This window comes from Periplaneta americana, chromosome 4 (assembly GCF_040183065.1).
Source record: "Periplaneta americana isolate PAMFEO1 chromosome 4, P.americana_PAMFEO1_priV1, whole genome shotgun sequence".
Taxonomy (NCBI): Eukaryota; Metazoa; Arthropoda; class Insecta; order Blattodea; family Blattidae; genus Periplaneta; species Periplaneta americana.
Window position 1 is genome coordinate 17988131 of NC_091120.1, and position 25732 is coordinate 18013862.

At 37.0% G+C, this 25732-nt stretch overlaps 1 protein-coding gene across 1 annotated transcript; it reads right to left on the reverse strand.

The window, feature by feature from the left end:
- Positions 1-754: 754 nt before the first annotated feature.
- Positions 755-22833, reverse strand: LOC138698778 (thyrotropin-releasing hormone receptor-like). Its single transcript, XM_069825001.1, has 3 exons — positions 22727-22833; positions 19332-19550; positions 755-4138 (listed from the first exon to the last, which is right to left on the reverse strand). Exons 1-3 carry the CDS (start codon positions 22831-22833, stop codon positions 3523-3525), a joined length of 942 nt encoding a protein of 313 aa, XP_069681102.1. The 3' UTR covers positions 755-3522.
- Positions 22834-25732: the final 2899 nt, after the last annotated feature.

Below are 25732 nucleotides of genomic sequence, written 5' to 3' on the forward strand. Positions count from 1 at the left end.
TTCTCCAGAAGCTCCAGTTCCCCTGTGGCATCCCCATAAATCTCCTTCATTGTCTCACTTCATCGTGGGCGTAGGGTAGATCAGTCCGTAAATTGGTCTACACAACTGGCTTCATATGGGTGAATGACTAACAGTCAAGTACACGCCATTAGAGGAAAAAAAAAAAAAAAAAAAAATATATATATATATATATATATATATATATATATTTAGGTGTTTTGCACCCCTTCCCAGAAGAATATTATATCAAAAATGATTCCTTTTCAATCTTGACTGTAACTTACCGAAAATTTATTTTAAGTATAATTAATTAATTGATTAACTAGCAGATTTACTCGTGTTAATTATGTTTGTGCGGCTTACAGGTGTTTCGGTGCTTCATCACACCATCCTCAGAGCCTACTAGATCTCGGCGTCATCTCGAACTTCTCTGCCTGTTATGTGGGTGTGTTTGATTGTTGAAAGGTGTTGAAGAGTGGAGTCAAATAGTGTGTGTGTGTACTGAAATTGATCTGTGTATTGAAAATTTGATCAGAACCAAAAACTCAACACACTGGAACAATACGGAATATACAAACACACTAAAACACACCCTGATCAAATTCTCAACACACAGATCAATTTCAGTACCCACACACTATTTGACTCCACTCTTCAACACCTTTCAACAATCAAACACACCCACATAACAGGCAGAGAAGTTCGAGATGACGCCGAGATCTAGTAGGCTCTGAGGAGGGTACGTGAAGCACTGAAACAGCTGTAAGCCGCACAATCTTACATAATTAACACGAGTAAGTCCACTAGTTAATCAATTAATTAATTATATTCAAGTGTTAACAGTAGTGTACGCAAGATTCAAAATGGATTATTTTAAGTGGTTTTATCTCAGCATATCTTAAGTTTAAGGTATTCATGACTTTATAATTATTATACTTTTTAAATCATATTAACTTTTTTTGTACAAACACACAATTCCATGCCGAAAATGTGTGGTCTAAAGGCCTGCTCCCACTTACAAGCAAACATTCTGCTGTGGGCAGATAAAAAAGTTAATTTTTTTCTTCCACTATGTTAATAATGTCAAAAGAAGTGCTTATACAAATTTTGGTCTCTCGACCGCAATTATTACGAGGCCGTGCAGTAAATGATTTTCCCTGGACTCGTTTACAGAAAAACAGCACAATTGCATGGAAAGATTTATTGAAACAAATACAGCAATTGTTCCACTACTTGTCAACATATCCTCCCACTAGAAATGAGACATTTCTCATCCCATGGGATCAGTTTTGTATCCTTGTGTCGTAGAAGTCAACCGCCTGAGATCGAAACCAGCGTTTGACAGCCATCTGCACTCTCTGTCGATCCCATGATATGAAAAATATCTCAATTTCAGTAGGGAATATGTTGAAAAATAGCTAAAAAAATTACTGTGTCTATTCCAATAAATTTTTCCATTGAAATTGTGTTTTCTTTCTGTTAACTGCACCTGGCGAACTTATTTTCTTACGGCCTTCATAGTTGCAGTCGAGGAGCCAAAATTTGTAAGCACTTCTTTTGACATTATTAACATGGTGAAAGAAAGAAAATTCACTTTTTTATCTGCCCCCAACAGAATTTTTGCCTATTAGCGGAATCAAATCAAACAGAATTCGCTTCACAATGTATTTAAATGGAAGAGAGCAGAAAACGGCACAGCGCATCAAATTGAATCGAACAGAACAAAATTCAGGAGCTAGAATATTTATTCTATTGCAGGATCAGAATTTCTTGTTTCTGGTATAATCGTATGTTCTCGTGAAGTCTGCGTGAAAAAACAAATGAACGACATCCATTCTTGGCGGCTTAATTTATTTACTATTGAAAGTTATTGCTGAAATAGTGTGTATACTAAAATAACAATTTAATAATTATGAACGAAGAAAAATTAATAAACCTTGTGCAGAATTATTTTCTTTTGTACAAAACACAAAAGTACTGTTTGGTTCGATTCCACTAGATGTGAGCGGAAGGAGACGTTTCGATTCAATTTGATTCGATTCCGCTAAGTGGGAGCGGGCCTTTAGGTGTTATGCATTCAATTAGTGTTATGGAATGGACATTGGTTTATCATAATCGTTATAGCGCCATAGTTTTGAGCATTTCATCACGTTCACACAAGTCTTTTCACTCAATATAATTCCAAGGATAAGGTTTGTGGGCTCTGCAAGTGAGAAAACATTTTATTCTAGGTTAACCTTGACTTTGTGACATCAATACATGCCAGTGGTTTATGATAATGATACAGTGCTGAAATATTTTTCACGGGAACTTTGTCAAGCATGGTGACAATTTTCACATATACTACTGGTACCTAAAACACTCATAGAGTTTCCGTGATATTTCGCTTCATAAGGCCTCAAAATTTTCGCAATAAAATCGCCATGCAAATTTAATTTATACTGAAAATTTATACAGACATTTTAGAACTTTCTCTGTCTCTTTTTCTCTCCCTGTCTCACTTCCTTATTGATTTGGATTCTTCCTGTGACCTTGACTTATTTGTGCTTAGTGGATTTCAGGACATTTCGTCGAACCAAAATCTCGTCCAATCTATCAATTTTGTCCTAACTTGTCTTGTTCACAAGGACATTTCGTCCAATCTGTTTCGTCCAACCAAAATCTCGCACAATGTACTAAGCCCACAATTTGTCTCATCCACAAGGACATTTTGTCCAACCCTATTCGTCCCACATACTTTTGTCTCATCCAACAGTCAGCCAACACGACAAAGGCACCTATGTCATTCCGTTTCCACAGTAACTCTAAATTTCTGTTTCCACAGTAACTTAAAATTTTAGTAACATACTCATTAATATTTTCAGTTATGGCAGAAATTATCATGAATGGCAGAGGAAAACCAATGCTTCATATTAAAAAAAATATTGTTACTGGCTCTTCATCCATTGCTCTGGAGGTTGACTCCCTGAAGGAGGAGAAGAATAGAACGAATAGGATAACATATGCCTTCTCAAAGGTCAGAGAACATTAGGGCTCCAGTGAAGAGCCAATATTTACGTAACCAAGAGCACATTTTCTCCTTAATATAGCAATGTCCCCAGTATAAGGCTGAAAACCGAATCTCAAAATATCTCTGGTCAATCTCACATCGTTTGGAAGTAAATCCAACAGAGAAAGTCATTGAGGAAGACTAAGCTGATCCAGTAGTTTCACTATTTTATGTAATTTGATATGATGTACAAATACATGCAAATTAAATTTAGACTGTCTAAATTTTACATTGGACTAATTTATTTTGGATGAAATATCATGTTAGACTAATGAGAATTGGACGAAATGTCCTTCTGGATGAGTTTTCCGTACGACAAACATAAGATTGGACCAAAATCTTGGACGCATTGCCCTCAAATCACTTAGTGTTAGCTTGATTGTTGCGTGATAAAATGTCTAGCAACACTGAACACACAGTTAACGCAGCCTAAAAAAAGAGGTCCTGCGTATTGGTTCAGAAAACCACGTGTTTCAGACATAGCTTTCCTCGTGGCCCCTGCACCCTCCGTCTGCACTGGCCCGCACAACATTATTCCTCGTGCTGCAAGCAAGGTGTGACTTGCTTCTCAGCAACTGGCAGTTCGCGTTGTTGTTCCCGTTGTTGTCACCACAGTGCGTGGACTGTGTCCTTCTGAACCTGCCGTCCTCGGGCAGCGCGGTCCTTAAGGACCTCCTCCAGAAGGACTCCTGCAGGCCGCTGGAGCAGTTGGTAGTGGTGGTCGTGGTGGTCGAAGTAGTGTTGAACGTGCCCTTGCGACCCAGGTGCAGGTCCGGGCGGGCCGCGCGCTTCAGGCCGCACAGCCTCATGAAGCCCTCCCTGAACTTGGAGGACATGAGGTTGTACAGGATGGGGTTGATGGCGGAGTTGAGATAGGTCATTATGCGGCAGAAGTAGAGCAGGTTGTAGTAGGTGTCCATGTCGAGCGAGAACACGGCCTCGTCGGGCGCGATGATGATCCACAGCGTGAGTGCGCGGAAGGGCATCAGGCAGATGAAGAAGGAGAGCACCACGGTACCCAGCATCAGCACCACCTGCTTCCGGTACCGTAGCACGCTATGTTGGGACCCAGACGTGTGGTTCTGGTGCCTTCAACAACACAGCCATTTCACACACGTCAGAAATGTGAAGGATTCAGATTTATTATCTTAGTAATGTCACGAGAGGTCTGAGAATTGCCGATAAATCCACGAGCGAAGCGAGTGGATTTATCTGGGAAATCTCAGACCTCGAGCGACATTTATTAGGACTATTTCGTGAATAAAATAAAAATTTAAATAATATATCCCTAAAATTCGATCACAAAATGTCAATAATTGTCAATGTCAATATATCAACGAATACTTAACCTATTCGACATTGTAAAGTTGAAATACTCGTAGATGAATATCGATTATTGCAATAAAGATGTTATTATTAAGTAATGTCAATTGCGAAAAGCAAAATACAGGTTTAACAATGTTAATTACATGTACTGCACTTTTCTCTTATTATTATAACAAATACATTTTCATTATCTGCTGAAATCATAATTTAATTTAACAGTAACAGTGGGGACAGCTATATACCAATGCTTAGGTATTGACAGCGAGACATGTTGCTACACAGTGAAGTCATCTCTGTATAGATAGGCCTAATTAAAACACGAATTTTATTACGACATACGAAAGGCAGTTTGATCAAAGACATTATTACTATGCAAGGTCTTTGGGTTTGACATGCGGTGATGTTACACAAATTTGAACGTCTATTAATTGTTTAATTTCAATACAAATGTTATAGGCTACAATTTTATAGGTTACGTTAGGCCTACCTGTGGAAGCAGGACCAATGTCAGCTGTGCCTTGTTTCGACCGTTACTTACAATGAGTGCTACACGAAAGAATTTTTTATAGCTCGACAAACGCATTTTCGCTATAGTGTGTAACGGAACTAAAGCTGCATCTACACAGTTCAATATTCCAATCGCGTATGCGTGCAATCTGGGAAGAATATTGAAAGAATCAAATTTAAAATGTACGTTCAATTAAGATGCATAAAGATTTTGTGTCTACATGGTGCACCGTTTTGAAGTGGTCTTCACTGCATAAATATATTAATTAATATTAAATATCAATCTTGCATTCATTGCTTTAAAGTTGAAAGAAAAGTTTAACCGTGTAGTTGCATCTGAATGTATGTATCTTAATGTATGTATGCATCAATTTACGGGGAAACAGTTGGCGACAACGACTAAACAAAAGAAGGACCATGCGATAAATTGATAGCGATAAATCTAGCTACAGAAATTATCCGCAAAGTCTGACTGTGATTGGTTGGAATTCAAAATTTCATTACACTTCATTGGTCGAAAATGGAATGACGTCATATAAACGAAATAGTCTACTAAAGTTTAGTCAGCCATTTGGATGGTCGGTTGGTCTGTCGGTCAGTCAATAGGTGAGTTAGCAAGCACTTAACCAGCAAGTCAACCAGAGTCAGTCAGTGAGCCATTCAGTAACTCAGCGATGGATTGGTCGCGGGGGTCCTATCACCCTGGCCTCCAAGATCCCCAGATTTAATACCCTTAGATTACTGCATCTGGGGGTGGATGAAAGACATCGTGTATCAGGTTTAGATACAAACACGCTTCAACGCATTCTGGATGCCGCGGCGACAATAAGGAAAAAAGGTGTGAAGCTGCGAAATGCTACACGTGCGGTTCACAACCGTGCGGATCGTTGCCTTAAGACTCTGGGAGGCATTTTCAAAAGTGTGATTTAAATCCACTCTAAATGAAAGTAACTGATAGCCTACATAAACAATCAATTGTTTGTGTTTTAATTATTTTTGCATTTTTGTTAGTGAATAGGTGAAATAAGTTTTTTTCTGCCGTTTTCAAATTACCGTAAGTCCATAATTATGAATGCGATCATTAATTTATTTTTGTTCCAAATAACCTCAGGAAGCACCTCCATAAACCTTGGAAGAATTTCGTGAATCACCCTGTATAAATAGCCAGCTTGCCTACTTTCCTATCTAGATGTTTCGCAGGAGGTACTATGATCTTTTTTGTTTGCAAACTATTACGTAGCCTAAGTATGACATTGGATAGGCCTACTTCCATGATTATTCCTACACTAGCCGTACCCGTGCGCTCCGCTGCACCTGTTAGAAATAAATATAAAGTAATTACATAATTAAAATAGGACATTTGATCCAGGGAACATTCATTTTTGATAGAAGGATAAATCGTTTAATATGTTACTTAATTTAAATTGTATTTAAATAATTAAAATGCGATCATTTTGATCCACAGATCACTCATTTGGTGCAATGACAATTCCTTTAACATGTTTCTTAATTGTTATCACATGCAACCATAGTTTAATGAAGACTGACATATCATTTAGTTTTAATGTGTATGCTTCATATTACTTGCTATATATTTCCATTGAATTATGGTAATAACTTAATTTTAAACCTTGTTTTCTACGTCTTCAGTAAATGGCGCTTGGCCCACCATGGTTCTGAACTCTTCAAATAACTTAAATAGTGATACAGCATAAACAGTGATATGTAATTATATTTCTTTCTTTCGAAAATGTAAGAATTCACTATCTCCTATGTACCATTGCCATGGAATGAATAAATGTGTTTTTTCTTCCTACTCAAAAATTTTATATTTTGCACATAGGAGCTGCTGCAGGAACAACAACGCTATAATCTGAGGCGGCGGTGAAAATGTATTATATTGTTATTTTAAAAGTCTTGTATATCCATAAAATTTCACTCAGAATACTGTAATAACATTATAGAATTATATCCAGCTAGAGAAAATACACTTTCCAAATGTGAAATAATAATTAAAAAATTAATTAGCTTTCGATATTACTTCATACAAACACAGAAACATTCTCTGTAGACTATGTTTCATAGCTTTCAATTGTTGTTGTCCAAGGTCCCTTATAGACGAAGTCATTTGTTTTTATTTCAATACAGCGCCTTAGATGGTGTTGTTATTGTAATTTTAAAACTCATTTATCTCATTAAATATCAGTCCTATCAAAATGTTGTATAGAATAAAACTTATCGGAAATCATTTTTAAAGAAACTTTTGTTATGTAACATTTTTCATGAAAAGTAATAATAAGGGAGATATTTCGATTTATTTAATTCAGGCCCCCTTATAACGCCCCTTTTAAATAAAGTATTTTGAATGCCGTATAGCCTAAAATCTAAGTTACAACGAAATTAATTTGTATTCCAATTTTCATATAAATCGGTTCAGGCATTATTGCGTGAAAAGGTAACAAACATCCAGACAGACAAACAGACAGACAGACAGACAGACAGACAGACAAACAAAAATTTCAAAAGAGCGATTTTCGGTTTCAGGATGGTTAATTATACATGTTAACACCAATTATTTTTGGAAAATCGAAAATTACCGGAAAAATTTTGGCTACAGATTTATTATTAGTATAGATTATGAATGATATGTACCTATCCTAGTAAAGACGGTGTTTCGAAGTGCAATTCCAAAATATCCGGGTTCGAATTCCAGTAGGGATTAAAAGAGAAAGTGACCCTGAAGCTCCTTCGGCTACTTATATAGTTTATTGCTAACGTAAGAATTTGAGTAGTTCCTGTTATAGGCCTACATGTTTCCACGATGTGGTACATAGTCATCGGAGAGAACTTAAAAGTTTATGCTTCCAGACGTTGTTCAAGATGCTGCGACGATCTCAGGTTACGGGCAGTAAACCTCTAGAACACATTAAGTTACTATAGTTGGCTGGTGTTAAATTCCTATTCGTTACACATGATGCCACGTAACATGACCTGCCATTACGTTTTATTTAGGTCAAAGTTTAGCGCCAATGAAAACTTTAATATAAACCAGTTTTGTTCAGTAGCTTTTTGCAAAGACAAGCAAAACGATGTCGCAATTACGAAATTACAGTATTATAAAATTATTTCCATTAAAGATTCAGAAGCAACTTTGTGGCACTTGTCGCAGTTGATTCATAAAAACACGTGTGAATGACGCGCTCAAGCTAACGGCATGCATCTGGACTCGTGTTCTGATTTCAAACCATTCATGTCACTGATGTAAATACAGTCATAACTAAATTATGTATGGAATTATAGCATGAGGTAGCTTATTTAAAACCAATTTTAATCCACTTTATTTATCACAGAAAAAAATAATTAAAATATGTCTTCATAAACATATTGATTTCCCATCTCAAAAAATAGTTTTTAGATTTTATGTTCTTAAAATAAAACAAACTTATTGTATTGTATTAATAAAATTCATACATAAAAATCGAAATAATTTTGAATTATATTATCGTAGTTATGAAACAAAAGGTGTGCATTCTTTAAGATTGTTTGAACCAAAATTCAACACTACTACAGTATTTAATGATAGTAGTAATTTAGGCCCAAGAATATATAACAAATTTATATTTAAATATCCTAATCTTGTCAATTGTAATACTTCTAGTAGTAAATTAAAAAAGTTATGTATGGATTTTATTTTATCCAGTCTGCTGTCCAAAAATCTTAGAATTTATAAAACAGTTATATTACCGGTTCTTCTGTATGGTTGTGAAACTTGGACTCTCACTCTGAGAGAGGAACATAGGTTAAGGGTGTTTGAGAATAAGGTGCTTAGGAAAATATTTGGGGCTAAATGGGATGAAGCTACAGGAGAATGGAGGAAGTTACACAACGCAGAACTGCACGCATTGTATTCTTCACCTGACATAATTAGGAACATTAAATCCAGACGTTTGAGATGGGCAGGGCATGTAGCACGTATGGGCGAATCCAGAAATGCATATAGAGTGTTAGTTGGGAGACCGGAGGGAAAAAGACCTTTAGGGAGGCCGAGACGTAGATGGGAAGATAATATTAAAATGGATTTGAGGGAGGTGGGGTGTGATGATAGAGACTGGATTAATCTTGCACAGGATAGGGACCGCTGGCGGGCTTATGTGAGGGCGGCAATGAACCTTCGGGTTCCTTAAAAGCCATTTGTAAGTAAGTTGTAAGTAACATTGAAACTCAGTTAACATTAATTGATTTTTCAATATACGGTACCGAGCGAACCGTGAGTAATATCATTAATTTCAGATGGTTAATCTTTCAGATATTTCAAAGAAAAAAGTTTGATATAACTCTACTCTCTTTTCTTTCCTTTACGAGGTAAAAATTATTTTATATGAAATATTTCATAGTGTGTTTTTCGAAAGCCATTGATTGAATTTCCGATATACTCAGTAAATTTAAGATTTATTGGTTATTCATTGGTTATTTTACGACGCTGTATCAACATCTAGGTTATTTAGCGTCTGAATGAGATGAACGTGATAATGCCGGTGAAATGAGTCCGAGGTCCACCACCGAAAGTTACCCAGGATTTGCTCATATTGGGTTGAGGAAAAATCCCGGAAAAAACTTGCCCCGACCGGGATTCGAATCCGGGCCACCTGATTTTGCGGCCAGATGCGCTGACCGTTACTCCACAGGTGTGGACGTAAATTTAAGAGAGCAGTGTATTATGATAATGTGTGATTGAAAGAATTTTTAAATGTGCAGAAATTGACCCGAACAAATGTTGCTTTTCGTTCTGGAAAGGAAATTTAAAGTAATTCATTCATTCAGTATTCTGCCCAAGGGCAGGTCTTTTACTGCAAACCCAGCTTTCTTCAATCTTTCTTACTTTCTGCCTTCCTCTTTGTCTCCTCATATGATCCATATATTTTTATGCTCGACCATGCCGAAATGTAATAATTATACACCTGGTAGCAGTCCTTTAATGCATGTCATTAAAGTACACCTATTCATTAAAGTTCAGGTTTTCGATTATTCTCGGATATGCAATCGAAAGACAACTAGCAAAACGTCACGCAGGTTGGAAGTCCAATACTGTCGCAGAATGTTATGTTCTGTTACTATAATAATTAGAGTTAATTGTAAATAATATTCAAATAAATTCAATTTGTCATCTCGTTTTTCAATGTCGAATTCAATTTCAAGGTTATATCAAGTTTACTCTCTAGGTTATATCAAGGTCGTCGACATTCGTTGCCCGGAAAAAAATCAATACTTTCGCGTCTGCGCACATCTCACAATTTACGAGATTGCACAAGGTCAGTTCGCTCCCCAGTCACATAAGAATAAAATGAATACTTATGAATAATTTCAAGTTAGAAATATGGTCGAGCATAAAAAGTCGTATGAAACTTGCCTATAATGGTAATTAAGACGCTCGTATGAAAATTATGAAACTCGCTTGCGCTCGTTTCATAAACATCCTCGCGTCTTAATTACTATCATTATAGGCTCGTTGCATAATGTACTATAATGTTGTCTATCATCTGATATACATTGGATCCATGCTCATTGATTTACGTGGAAACAGTTGGCGACACCGACTAAACAAAAAAACGATCATGCGATAAATTGATAGTGATAAATCGAGCTGCAGAAATTATCGCGATGTATGACTGTGATTGGTTGGAATTCAAAATTTCATTACGCTTCATTGGCCGAAAATGGAATGACGTGTCCACAGCTGTGGAGTAACGGTTAGCGCGTCTAGCCGCGAAACCAGGTGGCCCGGGTTCGATTCCCGGTCGGGGCAAGTTACCTGGTTGAGGTTTTTTCCGGGGTTTTCCCTCAACTCAATATGAGCGAATGCTGGGTAACTTTCGGTGCTGGACCCCGGACTCATTTCACCGGCATTATCACCATCTCATTCAGACGCTAAATAACCTGAGATATTGATAAAGCGTCGTAAAATAATCTACTAAAATAAAAAATGGAATGACGTCATATAAACCAAATAGTCAATAGTAATCTTACTAGAGATTTTGATTTATCTAGAGAAAATCAAAACTCGAGTGGGATTTAATTGACTATTACACGATTAAAAGAAAATATATAGCCCTAAAGATTAGAAGAAATAAAATAGGTTTACTCTTATACAATAAAATACTAATTGATTTACTAAAATATTTCACTAATGTTAGCTTCACCAAAACGTTTGAACGGAGTCGCCATTTTCAGTTGACTATCTATGCGGAAAACAAATGACGATCACAAAGCATGTTTTATAGTACCGTAAAGAATGTTAAGTTTGAAATGTTGGCAAAGAAAGAAAGAAATACCAGGGAAGTGATAAAAACAAAGAAATACTAGGTAGGCCTAAGTGTTAAAAATAAACAAATTCTAGGGAAGTGATAAAAGTGTAGCAATAAACAGCCATGATTGGCTGAAATACATCCTTTCGTGCCGTTTTATTGGCCAAAAGTAGTATTTTTTATTGGGCTATTTTACGACGCTGTATCAACATCTAGGTTATTTAGCGTCTGAATGATATGAAGGTGATAATGACGGTGAAATGAGTCCAGGGTGCAGCACCGAAAGTTACCCAGCATTTGCTCGTATTGGGTTGAGGGAAAACCCCGCAAAAGTAGTATGATGTAGTAAAAGTTGTTGTTGTTTTCTAATGCCAGGCGTTTGACAATAAAATCATTTGACCTCTTGCACTCCAATATTTTTCAAAGATAGTATCATGGTCAGCCACTGAAGCACAGATTTCTTGGTTTGAGTTGCACAATGGGCAGTTTAAAATATTTTCATTGGTCAGCATTAAGGTTTGCTTCTTGAATAAGAAAGATATCTATATTATTATCTGAGAGTATATTGGCTGGTTCAGTCTTCTTGGCTGATGTTATACCGCCAGCATTCCATTGTAAGATGTTTAGTTGATTCTGTACCATTAAAGTAGTCCCCGCCCGGAGATCCGATCTGGGGACTATTTTACCTCTGGATAATTTTACCTTAATGGTACTCATTTTATATTGGAGTGAGATGTAGTAAAAGTGTAATAGTCAGCACAAAAATGGACACGTCCTGTCTCAAACAGTAAGCTTAGAGAGCAAGTGATCTGTTTACATTTTCAGGCCATTTCTGAGAATGAGTCTAACCACTATCTGAAAGAGATCATGTCTCTAGAACAGGTATGCTCAAAATTGTAAAAGCTCCGATTACACGGATGATGCTGCACTGCATAACACACACAGCGTACGAACTGGGCTCCGCAACTACATTGCAGCACCGCCCGTGGCATCGCTCTCATACTCTTACAAATACGGATAATAAACTGAATTTGAAAAAGGAAAGAATATACACTGTAATATTCAGTTATTACATTGTGTATTATATTTAATATAGTTATGATGATATTATTATTATTATTATTAATATTATTATTATTATTATTATTATTATTATTATTATATCATAGATAATGTTATTTTCATATTCCACCATATATTGCGGTCTGTTCAACGTATGCATTGTTTTCTGCAAGTAATCAGAAATCTATTTCCAACGAATTAACTCAATGCGCAGCTGGCTCAAAAGATGCTCATCTGTTAATCAGGATCTATGTTTAGATTTAGCAACTTTCATTCTCTAAAATAATTCTTCGCACACATGTCGAGGCGAAGGTAGCTAACATAGTGGTAGAGAATAAGCTCATCGTGGGATATTTCGGTTTGTTAATTTTTTAATACTTCTATGCTTGTCAAGTCATATTCTCTGCATTTAGTTCTCAATTCTAAGTTACTTTGTAAATCAATTAACTCGTCCTGGAACTGTACTCTCACGGATTGTACTAAATTTACTACGAAAGGATTAGCAAAAAAGATTAATATCACTTTCCATACGTCTAAAATCACTAAATCTGTGTTCTGTGAATTCAAATTTGAGTTGTTCCAGTGCACAGATATTATAATTAACTATATATTTTGTTCAGGCACCATACATCTCTTTACAAGTTCACCATCCGTGAAGGGTTTTAGTGCCTTAGCTAATTCCCAACATACTACATAACTTGCTCCTAAACATAGACTCTGAATTGTTCGATTCTCTTCAATGTTTGGCCTTTCATTAAGTGCTTTCAATTCTTGAAACTGTAGTGCCTCTGAAAAGGTATTTTATCATAACATGTATTTCTGTTAAAATAAAATCACAATAATAATAATAATAATAATAATAATAATAATAATAATAATAATAATAATAATAATAATAATAATAATAATTGTAATATACCTAACAATAGTAATAACTAGAGCAGTGCAAAGGGAGCAGTTTTTCGACACAACGGCAACAGGGCAAGGGTTGTAAATTCACCTTGTGTACCCGCAGAGGTCTGACTCTGCGATACACAGGATAGCTGCAAGCAGTAGGTACAGCTTAGTAAAGCAAACGTCAATACTGAAGGAACATGAGAACAGTTCGGTTCTAGTATTACGATGCCTGAGGGGGAGAAAATTCGTTCGGCGAAGTTTAAGAGACTTATTTCCGAATATGGTGATATTTTTTTGTTGCAGCGAAGATAAACTATTCTGCAAATTGTGTAAAATATCAGTTTCAGTAAATAGAGCATGTAATATTCTAAGATATGTAAATAGGGATGTACACAAACGTGCCCTCATGAAGTTGAAAAAAGGCGAAAAATGTGAGCAGGGTCATAGTTCTTCATCCGTGTTCCATGAAGAAATGTGTGATGCGTTTTGTTAAGCATTCAAGAAGATATGTCCTGGTGTATCTCTTCCTCCTTCTCCTATACTTACTCGATGGGGTTCCTGATTGAAGGCCTGCATTTATTACTGTAAATATTTCGACCAGGTACAGAATGTTATTCAATCATTTGATGTGAAAGATGCATTTGCAATACCACTAGCCCAACGTCTGTTGGTTGATTCAAGCATAAAACAACAATTGGAATACATTGAATCGAATTACGGGTTTATTCGTGATTGCATAACAGCTTTAGAAAAGTCTGGTACAAAACTGGTTGATCAGTTTTTCCTATTGCGAAATATCTGGAAGAAAGTGACTCAAGTAGACGATAAAATTGCTAAATAATATGTGCGAAAATAAAAAATATGTTGAAAAAAATTGTGGATATTATAAACTTTGCAAGATTAGTGACAGTATTTCTGGAGATAAGGATTCCTTTGAAGAACTAACAGAAGTTTAAAAGATGTTGCACAGGATTTTACGTATGCCCCAGTTGTTTCAACAGACGTAGAAAGAAGCTTCTCCACATATAAGGCCATGCTATCAGATAGACGATAATCGTCTTCTGTTAATAACTTACAAATGTCATTTGTTGTGCACTATAACAATATTTGGAAGAAAAGTGATAACGTATAACATGTGCATTGTAAGGAAAAGAAAAAGACAAAAAACAATAGTTCAAGTTCTTTTGCGAATAGAATATCATGAACCCGTTACAAATAAACAGTGATTTTGTTTGCGTTCTGTATGAAATCATACATGTAAAGTATATATTATTTGTTTAGGATGAAATGGTTAATTAGTTTTGCAATTTTGATATCTTATTAAAGTATCTGTAGAAAATGAATTGCAGAAACGTTAGGGAACTGTGTCATTTCTATTGTGTCGTCTGTACGTCAACACATCGTGTACCTGACCGTCGCTTGTACACAGGGAACACGCCGAGTAACGTCGGAACCCTTGCTATGATGCCATTCTGTCTGTCATGTGCTCCGTCTGCACCGCTCTAGTAATAACAATACTACTACTACTACTACTACTACTACTAGTAATAATAATAATAATAATAATAATAATAATAATAATAATAGTAAAAGGCTTATGACTCGGTTAAGAGGGAAGTATTATATGATATTCTTATTGAATTTGGTATTCCCAAGAAACTAGTTCGATTAATTAAAATGTGTCTCACTGAAACATACAGCAGAGTCCGTATAGGTCAGTTTCTATCTGATGCTTTTCCAATTCACTGCGGGCTAAAGCAGGGAGATGCACTATCACCTTTCCTTTTTAACTTTGCTCTAGAATATGCCATTAGGAAAGTTCAGGATAACAGGCAGGGTTTGGAATTGAACGGGTTACATCAGCTTCTTGTCTATGCGGATGACGTGAATATGTTAGGAGAAAATACACAAACGATTAGGGAAAACACGGAAATTTTACTTGAAGCAAGTAGAGCGATCGGTTTGGAAGTAAATCCCGAAAAGACAAAGTATATGATTATGTCTCGTGACCAGAATATTGTACGAAATGGAAATATAAAAATTGGAGATTTATCCTTCGAAGAGGTGGAAAAATTCAAATATCTTGGAGCAACAGTAACAAATATAAATGACACTCGGGAGGAAATTAAACGCAGAATAAATATGGGAAATGCGTGTTATTATTCGGTTGAGAAGCTCTTATCATCCAGTCTGCTGTCGAAAAATCTGAAAGTTAGAATTTATAAAACAGTTATATTACCGGTTCTTCTGTATGGTTGTGAAACTTGGACTCTCACTCTGAGAGAGGAATATAGGTTCAGGGTGTTTGAGAATAAGGTGCTAAGGAAAATATTTGGGGCTAAGCGGGATGAAGTTACAGGAGAATGGAGAAAGTTACACAACACAGAACTGCACGCATTGTATTCTTCACCTGACATAATTAGGAACATTAAATCCAGACGTTTGAGATGGGCAGGGCATGTAGCACGTATGGGCGAATCCAGAAATGCATATAGAGTGTTAGTTGGGAGACCGGAGGGAAAAAGACCTTTAGGGAGGCCGAGACGTAGATGGGAGGATAATATTAAAATGGATTTGAGGGAGGTGGGGTATGATGATAGAGACTGGATTAATCTTGCACAGGATAGGGACCGCTGGCGGGCTTATGTGAGGGCGGCAATGAACCTTCGGGTTCCTTAAAAGCCATTTGTAAGTAAGTAAGTAAGTAATAATAATAATAGTAACAATAATAATAACAACGTTGGTATATGAATACATATTACAGAAAACAGCTTCCCTGTCACTTCGGCATGTTCTGGATGGCAGAGCGTATAATGTCATTTTATGTTGCTCAGTAGTGTTCCTTACAGTACTTTAAAACATAGTAAAAGCTTTACCGAATGAAAAACAATATGGTATATGTCGTTTGCTTACAGAAGGTTTTGACTGTGTCATTGTCCCGCACTATTCGTACGTTACTAAGTACTTGAACTGCCTTCCGCAGTCATCCGTCGAGCTTCGAACGAGGAACAGCACGCTTGACATTCGAAGGTTGTGATTACAGAACGTAATCGCGAGTCAGCGAATGAGCATACCTGCTCTAGACTAAGAAGTCCTTGAAAGAGTAGAAGAATACCACGATTTGATAGTGGAATGGAACAGGTTTCCAATCTATAAAAAGTTAGAGACGTAGTAATGTTTCAGAAAAAGAGTTTTTTTTTAATCACTACGTAATACTTATAACCAAAGCTCGGAACTTGGGGACTTGTGTCGTGTGCATGAGTAAGGTTACAGGTACAACGTACACAAAGCTCACGCTGCAAGTGCTCAGGGACAGTCGTGTGTACTAAGAAAGTGGCCACAACTAATGACAGGAAGACGGACGAAGAAACTGTTATGTCGAACCCAGTGACATTCAGAGAATTAAAGGTAAACGGTCTGTTTGAGGAAATAGAAAATACGTGTTATTTCGAATGGGTATTATAGAAGTTTGAAAATACATTTTGTTTTAAATTTAAGATACAGAATTTCGTGGAGAATTCGGAGGAGATACATAATTTTTTTTCGAATGGAGAGTTTATATTTTGTAAGTTGTGCCACACACAAACTAGAGGCTGGAAACGGAATTCATTGAAAGGCATTGCAACTGCTAGCAACTGCTGAAAATCGAACAGAAAACAGTAACAGTGAAAAAATTCAGTATTTTAAGTCTACTACCGAAAAATCTTCGAATGTAGGTAGTCATACACTGTAATAAAATGTACACAGCGGAACAGTAAATTTGATATTTTTTCATGTTTATTTTTATTATATATATATGCTATGAAATTACGTGTTTCAACCTACCATAATATTATCAATATGTTGTCGGAGCCAGAAACCACTTTTGTAGCAGACCTGACAGTACCTCCGAGCTGGAAGCGGGAGTTTGTTGACATTGAAGTCCGGTCGCTTAGCCACGTGCAAAGACACAAGTCCCCAAGTTCCGAGCTTTGCTTATAACTTTATGACTTCGTAACGTCAGGATTCTTGTAGATGTTTCCTGTGATTCAAAGTCGGCGAGAATATTATGAAGGTGGTAAATGTCATATTTATATTACTGCCCGCCCTACAACGACCGTAGCAGAAGTTCACTGTAGCCAACATGATAACGGTTAAATAGCTACATCTGCGATTAAAGCCTACATTCCGCGACTATAAAGCAACAGTCATCAGTTTTAAATGCAGGTAATTATTTCACCAGTGGACTTGATATCACAGGGTTTGGGGCCATACATCAAATTCATCCTGAGGTTTATAAAGCTTCGTTCACATAGTTACCTTGTAAATTATGGTCACATAGCTTTCATCACTTCAGTTATAACAATGTAGGGGTCAATTACTCCTCGTAGACAACACCAAAATTGTGATCTCTTCGCTAATTCGCTAATTTACTCTACAGGAGCCCGATCCACTAAGGTATGGTGCTGTACATTACAAATAAATTCTCTAGTACAAAGTACTAAAAATACGAAAATTTCTGTTCCACAAAAGACTTTTCTACAGTAGTACTTTACCACTCCAAACTTACAAATTACCAATGACGTTTCATGATTGTGTTCCACAAAAGTAAGTTACTAATATATTTTGTAACTTACTAGTGAATTGTCAAGTATTCTCTACCAATGAAACAGTTATGTTATTATGCAAATCTAGTCTTTCAGGTAAAGCTCCCAGTAAAGCAGATTTGAATAATTTGAAGGGAAAAAATTGTTCCGGGGCCGGCTATCGATCCCGGGACCTCTTTACCTGAAAAACTAGATTTGCATAATATATACGTCACTGTGTACGTTAACAGAAAACCACAATTCCAAGTCACACAGAGATTGTGTGCACTCGATGTGGGTCTCTGGCGTTTCGTCAGCCCACGCGAGTTGTGTGGATATAAAGGGGAAAAGTTGAGACGGTGTCGGGTAGAGTTCCCGGGTAGCTCAGTTGGCAGAGCGCTGGTACGTTCAACCAGAGGTCCCGGGATTGATACCCGGCCCCGGAACAATTTTTCCCTTGAAATTATTCAGTTATGTTATTGTTTTGTTTGTTTCATGACCTGCCTACTCCATTATAAATATACTTACTTATTTACTTACTCGCTTTTAAGGAACCCGGAGGTTCATTGCCGCCCTCACATAAGCCCGCCAATGATCCCTATCCTGAGAAAGATTAATCCAGTCTCTATCATCATATCCCACCTCCCTCAAATCTATTTTAATATTATCTTCCCATCTACGTCTCGGCCTCCCCAAAGGTCTTTTCCCTTCGGCTTTCCAACTAACACTCTATATGCATTTCTGGATTCGCCCATACGTGCTACATGCCCTGCCCATCTCAAACGTCTGGATTTAATGTTCGTAATTATATCAAGTGAATAATAAAATGCGTGCAGCTCTGTGTTGTGTAACTTTCTTCATTCTCCTGTAACTTCATCCCTCTTAGCCCCAAATATTTTCCTAAGAACTTTATACTCATAGAGAGTCCAAGTTTCACAACCATAAAGAACAACCGGTAATATAACTGTTTTATAAATTCTAACTTTCAGATTTTTTGACAGCAGACTGGATGATAAAATATTCTCAACCGAATAATAACAGGCATTTCCCATATTTATTCTGTGTTTAATTTCCTCCCGAGTATCATTTATATTTGTCACTGTTGCTCCCAGGTATATGAATTTTTCCACCTCTTCAAAGGATAAAATTCCAACTTTTATGTTTCCATTTCGTAAAATATTCTCGTCACGAGACATAATCGTATACTTTGTCTTTTCGGAATTTACTTCCAAACCTATCTCTTTACTTGCTGCAAGTAAAATTCCCATTTTCCCTTAATTTTGTGTTACATTTTCAAAGCATCTAAAAGAACCATAACATTTACAAGAGAGTATTCATCATTTATGCTGAGTGAAACTTCTATTTGTAAATGAAACTGAATTGAGATTTCAAATATGTAAAATTTAATATACGAGTAGCATGCCATTTAAAAAAGTGTTATTTTTTTGCCACACCCTGTACATGAATCAATTCTTTTTTGAATCCACAGCCATAAGATTTAGTTAAATATCGCCAACAACTTTTGTTTTTTTATATGTTTTTTTTTTCATAAAATAAATATATAAATATTTATTAGGAATATTCCATACTTAATTAACACCCTGTATATTAGTGGAAGCTCACCTGCAAGGGGGCGCCATGATACCGGGGTGGGTCATGAGGTGTCGCGCGATGATGGTGTAAAGGACGACCAGCACCACCAGCGGTACTGCGAAGAAGAGCGCGATGCTGAGGATGAAGAACAGGGCCGTCCAGAGCGTGTCGGCCTGGGTGAGACACACGGCCACCAGCGTGCCGTCCAGGTACAGCTCATGGTGGTAGTCCGCCACTCCCAGGATAGGGCTGCAAGACAATATCCACAATACGAAACCGTCAGCACGTAGGCTATCTACAAGTTTTTCGTCAGAAAGTAAAATTCAACCAATTATTAAGAAGGACTGATTTAGAATCGGAAGATTGGACATCAATTTAATTATTTTTAGTTATTTTACGACGCTTATGAACAGCTTATACAGGGACATCGTTATATTTTTATTTCAATTTTTATTGTACCTGAGTTTTTTAACGTACTTCACTCCCACCTCTTCTACTAAAGGTACGGTCACACGTCGCTACTTTTGCTGCGCAACTTTTGTACTGCAGCTGCAAAAGTTGCGTGTCGTGTTCACACGTAAGCCAAAAGTAGCGCGCTGCACGCTACTTTTCGTGCTGCAAAAGTTGCAACTGAAGGTTGCGAGTCTGTTCACACACAAGGCGCTACTTTTGCAGCCGCAGTCTTGCTGCAGGTTTCCATCTCCGTGTTGACTTCTCAATATACATTTTGTGGTTATGTTCGCATTATTAAGAAACTCATGCGAAAGCTTACTTATCTATTATTTGATTTTCTGTCGTATCTAGTATTCAGAAATTGACATTATTTTTACTATAAAGCTTTTAAAAACGCCTATATACTTAAATAATAACCAACAGTATATTCACGTAATCAATGTTGGCAACCCTCCTGTTTGGAACTACGCTACGGAAAATTTAAAAAATGGATTATATCGTCAGCAATTATGCTCAGACTGTATTGTGCATTTAATAATTGTTACAAATAATTTATTTTCATCACATCTAACATTAAAATACATCCAAACAATAAAAGTGTCATTGGCACATTTGGGTGGTAACACTGGTCGCAACCGCAGCAAAAGTTTCAACAAAACCGATATCAAAAATGCTGCGGCTGCAACCCTGAGAACCCTGTTCACACGTCGCTACTTCTAAGCTGCGCGCAGCATGAAAAAGTAGCGGGCAGCAGGTTCGGCAGCCGCTACTTTTCAGGTTGCACCGTTGTTCACACGTCGCAGTACAAGAGTTGCGCAGTTTTTTTTATACTGCAGCGCTGCAAAAGTAGCGACGTGTAACCGTACCTTAATGAAGTTCAACCATCCTCCACACAGATACAAGACCGCATATACAGTCATAGTAGTCTTACGGTCATAGTAAACAGTACGTTCCAAAAATATGTTCGCGTTTTCCAGTGACGAAAGAGCTTTCAATATTGACTCATTTTCGCACAGTTACTGTCGTCCATTTGCCTACGTCGTATCCCGGTCTCCCCCACCAGCTTTTATTCGCCAGCTAGTGGCTGGGCTGACTTAGCTCTTTTCTGAGAACATTAATTTCTGTTAGGAATTGGAAGTCTACGTAATATTATACAACTGTTTAAAATAACTTAAATAAAAGGGCCTCGTTACGTAATTAACTGTCACGTGATTTCCTCCCTTTCTACGACCCTACGACATAACCACTTGGACGGACAGTAAATACTATGTCTGAGTAATTTTATCTTTTCGGGTCGGGCAAAATGAAGATTGAATTTACAGTACGTAAGGTGCTCTTTTATAGAGTAGGTACAGCATTATTTCAACATGAGTTACTAGTACGAAGAACGAAACTGGTAAATGGGATTAGATACAATAGTCTATAGTGCGATAATATGCACATTAGAACTGAAGCCTGTATCGAAATGAATGGCCACCATTTTCAAAAATGTGTTTAAATATCCATATTATGATTATTTTTCAATTTAACTTCATTCTCTATATTGTACGCTAATGTGCTGTAGACAGTATAATATACACTGCATAATGAATACGTCCACATGGACAGCTCAGTTCGTGAGTAAAAACACTCATTGTTAATACTGTACTGTATTTTGATTAAACAAAAACCTAATGAAAATTATCAATCTTAAAAGCGCAATATTTCCTAGTTTACGTAAATGGATGAACTACTTTTCTTCCCTTCTGTACCTAGTAAAGTGATTTGTTTGTATATTACGCCAGTATCATCGAACTCCAGTCGTGGAAGGAGGTAGCAAACGGCGTTGATCCAGAGGTATAGGCAAGTTAGTATTAAAAATCTTAATAAAAGTAAAATGATGTCCCTGTAGTATCTAGTGAAGAATCGGCAGAACAGAGAAAAATTCTCTCCGGCACCGGGACTCGAACCCGGGTTTATTTTTGTGTGAGGAGAATGATGGAGGACATACTGACCCTTTGGACATTTAGGACACACAGTTGATGTAAAACGGATGTATGTCTCCATTATGATCGGAATTACATAAATAATGTGCATTATAGAGGTATTCATAGGTGGTAATGGGATTTTGTATTTTATAAACTGAATTATGAATTTTGCAGTGTATATCCCAGTGGAATAATCACAGTCTATTTGAACTGGTAACAGTGGAAGCAATAAAAAAATAACTCCTGAATCGTAAGCATCAGTATTATTGCAGTTATAATCTAGCCATCGTCCGGCCAGTGAAGAGAGTCTGATTAGCGTGAACATAGGGCGGCAAACTCACACCACAGTTCGATTGCTCGCAATTAATCGAATTATGTGTCTCGATGTTGTGACCGTGAGCGAGTGTAATACCGCTAATTGGCACCAGAGCTCTCGTTGTTTTGTAATCCCTGTTCATTGTGGAAAACGCCAAGATAAAATTAAAGAGTCCGATGTAACATTTGCTCCGGAGTAATGAATGTTAATTCCAGACACTTTAAATCGGAAAAAAGTAATGTAAAAATTAGTGATAAAACTATAACACTGCTCAAAATCCATAAATACGTACATGATCACTGTTTTACTTGTATTAGAAAAATATTCATTCATTCATAGTATTCTGCACAAAGGCAGGTCTTTCACTGCAAATCCAGCATTCTCCCAATCTTCCCTGTCTTCCGCTTTCCTCTTAGACTCTTCATACGATCCATATAATTACCTTAATGCCGTCTATCATCTGATATTTTCTTCTGACCCGAACTCTTCTCCCGTTCACCATTCCTTCCAGTGCATCCTTCAGAAGACAGTTTCTTCTCAATAATTTTTAAACCAGCATGACCAGAATATTGAGACATAGCTTTATTTATTTATGATGGAGTTGCAAATTTTTTTAAATTGTCAGGCTACAAGTTCTTTTATTGTTCACAGAAAAATCAAGAGCGCTACAGCCATTTAAGGGCTCAGACCGACAGTTGGCTGTTAGCTTCACGTCCACATGCCGAAGCAGAGGTGCACGATCATCCAACCAGAATGGAGGTATCGTGTGATTAGCACGATGATCCCCCCCAGTCATTATAGCTGGCTTTCGTAACCGGATTTCGCTATCAATCGCAGCTCCCAAAGTGCATTACGATGTTGGGTGTGCACCAGTCCCTACAAAGGCCGACATTTCATGAGAAAATTGCTTCCCCCATGAGGACTCGAACCAGCGCGCATTCCGTAACGCGAGTCCTGGGCAGGATGCCTTAAGACCACGACGCCACGGCGCGGGATTTCTGTTGTCCACAAGAATATTTTTAAATGATGAGACGTTCCTTTCAACATCACAAAATCAACTATGCATTTAATTATAGTGTTTTATTGAATGATGAGGAATTGCTCACAATGATTGACCGACAACAGAGCATTGCATGTTGTCAGATTGCAATAAATAAAATACAGGGTGTATTAAAAAAGCATGGCGGAAATTTGCACGGTTAAAAGTACCGGCAATAGAAGCAAAAATGTCTCAGTAAACATGGGTCCACAAACGTGCGAGAAAATTATGAATGTATGGTTACAAGTCGCCACTGACTTCTTTGTAAATATCGTCCTATTTAGTACAAATTATTTTCAAATTTAGAATTTATTTGATTTAATTCACATTTCACTTATGGCTTGCCTTGACAAGGAATACAGTACTACTTTAGTATGTTACATTTAGGTACTGTACACTCTTATTGTTAAAGGTGGTGTTCGAAGTGTCATCCTTGCATATGGATGCAATACTGTACTGATTTCCGTAATGAGTTTCGAATTCTTTCCAACATCCTCGTATCATTTCGGACTTTCGGGATGTCTTCGATCAGGATATGTTTCAGTAGAAGCGTACAGCCTCCCGTGCATTGCCGTTAGCCCTCACTCAATACATGAAATGCATACTCGCATACTCTTCGTTACTGCAAGGTTCCATTGCAACTACAGTAAAGCACAACTGGCACTCCTCACACTAGTGACGTGACTGATACCTTTAGAGACTGTACTGTATCCTTCCTGTATGTTCTGCGTGTATGGTTTGATTATAACTTCACCTTTCGGCAATGTTCAATTTTGTAAACAGAGAGCATAGGACCGTTTCTATTGCGCAAGGAGTAAACCATACGATGTTTTTTTATTGGGTTATTTTACGACGCTGTATCAACATCTCAGGTTATTTAGCGTCTGAATAAAATGAAGGTGATGATGCCGGTGAAATGAGTCCAGGATCCAGCACCGAAAGTTACCCAGCATTTGCTCATATTGGGTTGAGGGAAAACGCCGGAAGAAACCTCAACCAGGTAACTTGCCCCGACCGGGATTCGAACCCGGGCCACCTGGTTTCGCGGCCAGACGCGCTGACCGCATACGATGTTACAATGATGTCAGTGGCGGCTTATAACCATACATTCGTAATTTTCTCGCGGACCCATGTTTAATGGGACTTTTTTTTCTATTATGTTCTTACAACCGTATAAGTTTTCGCCAACCTTTTTTAAACACCTTGTATAATTGTAATGTGTTTCAATGTCTGCGCTTCTTCTGTATTCCATTTTTGTTGATTTTCTGTGTTGGTTTAAGTATTAGAATGCTTAAAAACAACAAAATATCCTTTTATATGAGCTAAAAGTTGAAATATGCATTATTTGCATAATGTGTAGCTACTACAAAATCTTAACATTTGGTTGGAAATAACTGAAACGCCTCCTAGTAATGTCTCGAAATTAATTTATGGGACCGAATTTGTTGTCGAGGTGATGAAGGGAAATTTTACTTTGCTTTGTTACGATGAGATCTACAGCATCTCAACGCTCAGCGTAGAGTTATAGCTGAGGCCTTACCGCTTGGTTCTGCACTGAAAAGCAACGACGGGCTTATGGGTAAGACCAGGCAGGTCAAAATATTTACATTTAAATAAGAGATGATGACAGTGATATGACAGACATTTTTACAAAGGAGCAGATTCTACGATTCCTCATAGATATAAATCTTTGACCCACAATGACAAAAATTTTGTGTTTAATTTTATTAGAATTTTATTCCAATGTAACTCCATAACCAGAGCTGTCTTTGTATGGTGACTATTACACTTTTACTATGCCATACTACTTTTGACCAATAAGACGGTACGAAAGGACGTGTTCCAACCAATCATGGCTGCTAATCGCACAATTTTATCTTTTCCCTAGCATTTGTTTCATTATATCGCTTTCCTAGCATTTGTTTTTTTTATCACTACCCTAGCATTTGTTTCATTATATCGCTTTCCTAGCATTTGTATTTTTATCACTACCCTAGCATTTGTTTCATTATATCGCTTTCCTAGCATTTGTTTTTTTATCACTACCCTAGCATTTGTTTCATTATATCGCTTTCCTAGCATTTGTTTTTTTATCACTACCCTAGCATTTGTTTCATTATATCGCTTTCCTAGCATTTGTTTTTTTATCACTACCCTAGCATTTGTTTCATTATATCGCTTTCCTAGTATTTGTTTTTTTATCACTACCCTAGCATTTGTTTCATTATATCGCTTTCCTAGCATTTGTTTTTTTATCACTACCCTAGCATTTGTTTCATTATATCGCTTTCCTAGCATTTGTTTTTTTATCACTACCCTAGCATTTGTTTCATTATATCGCTTTCCTAGCATTTGTATTTTTATCACTACCTTAGCATTTGTTTCATTATATCGCTTTCCTAGCATTTGTTTTTTTATCACTACCCTAGCATTTGTTTCATTATATCGCTTTCCTAGCATTTGTTTTTTTATCACTACCCTAGCATTTGTTTCATTATATCGCTTTACTAGCATTTGTTTTTTTATCACTACCCTAGCATTTGTTTCTTTGTTTGCCAACATTTCAAACTGCAAATTCTTTACGGTACTATAAAACATGCTTTGCGATCGTCATTTATTTACAGCATAGACAGTCAACTGAAAATGACGGCTCCGT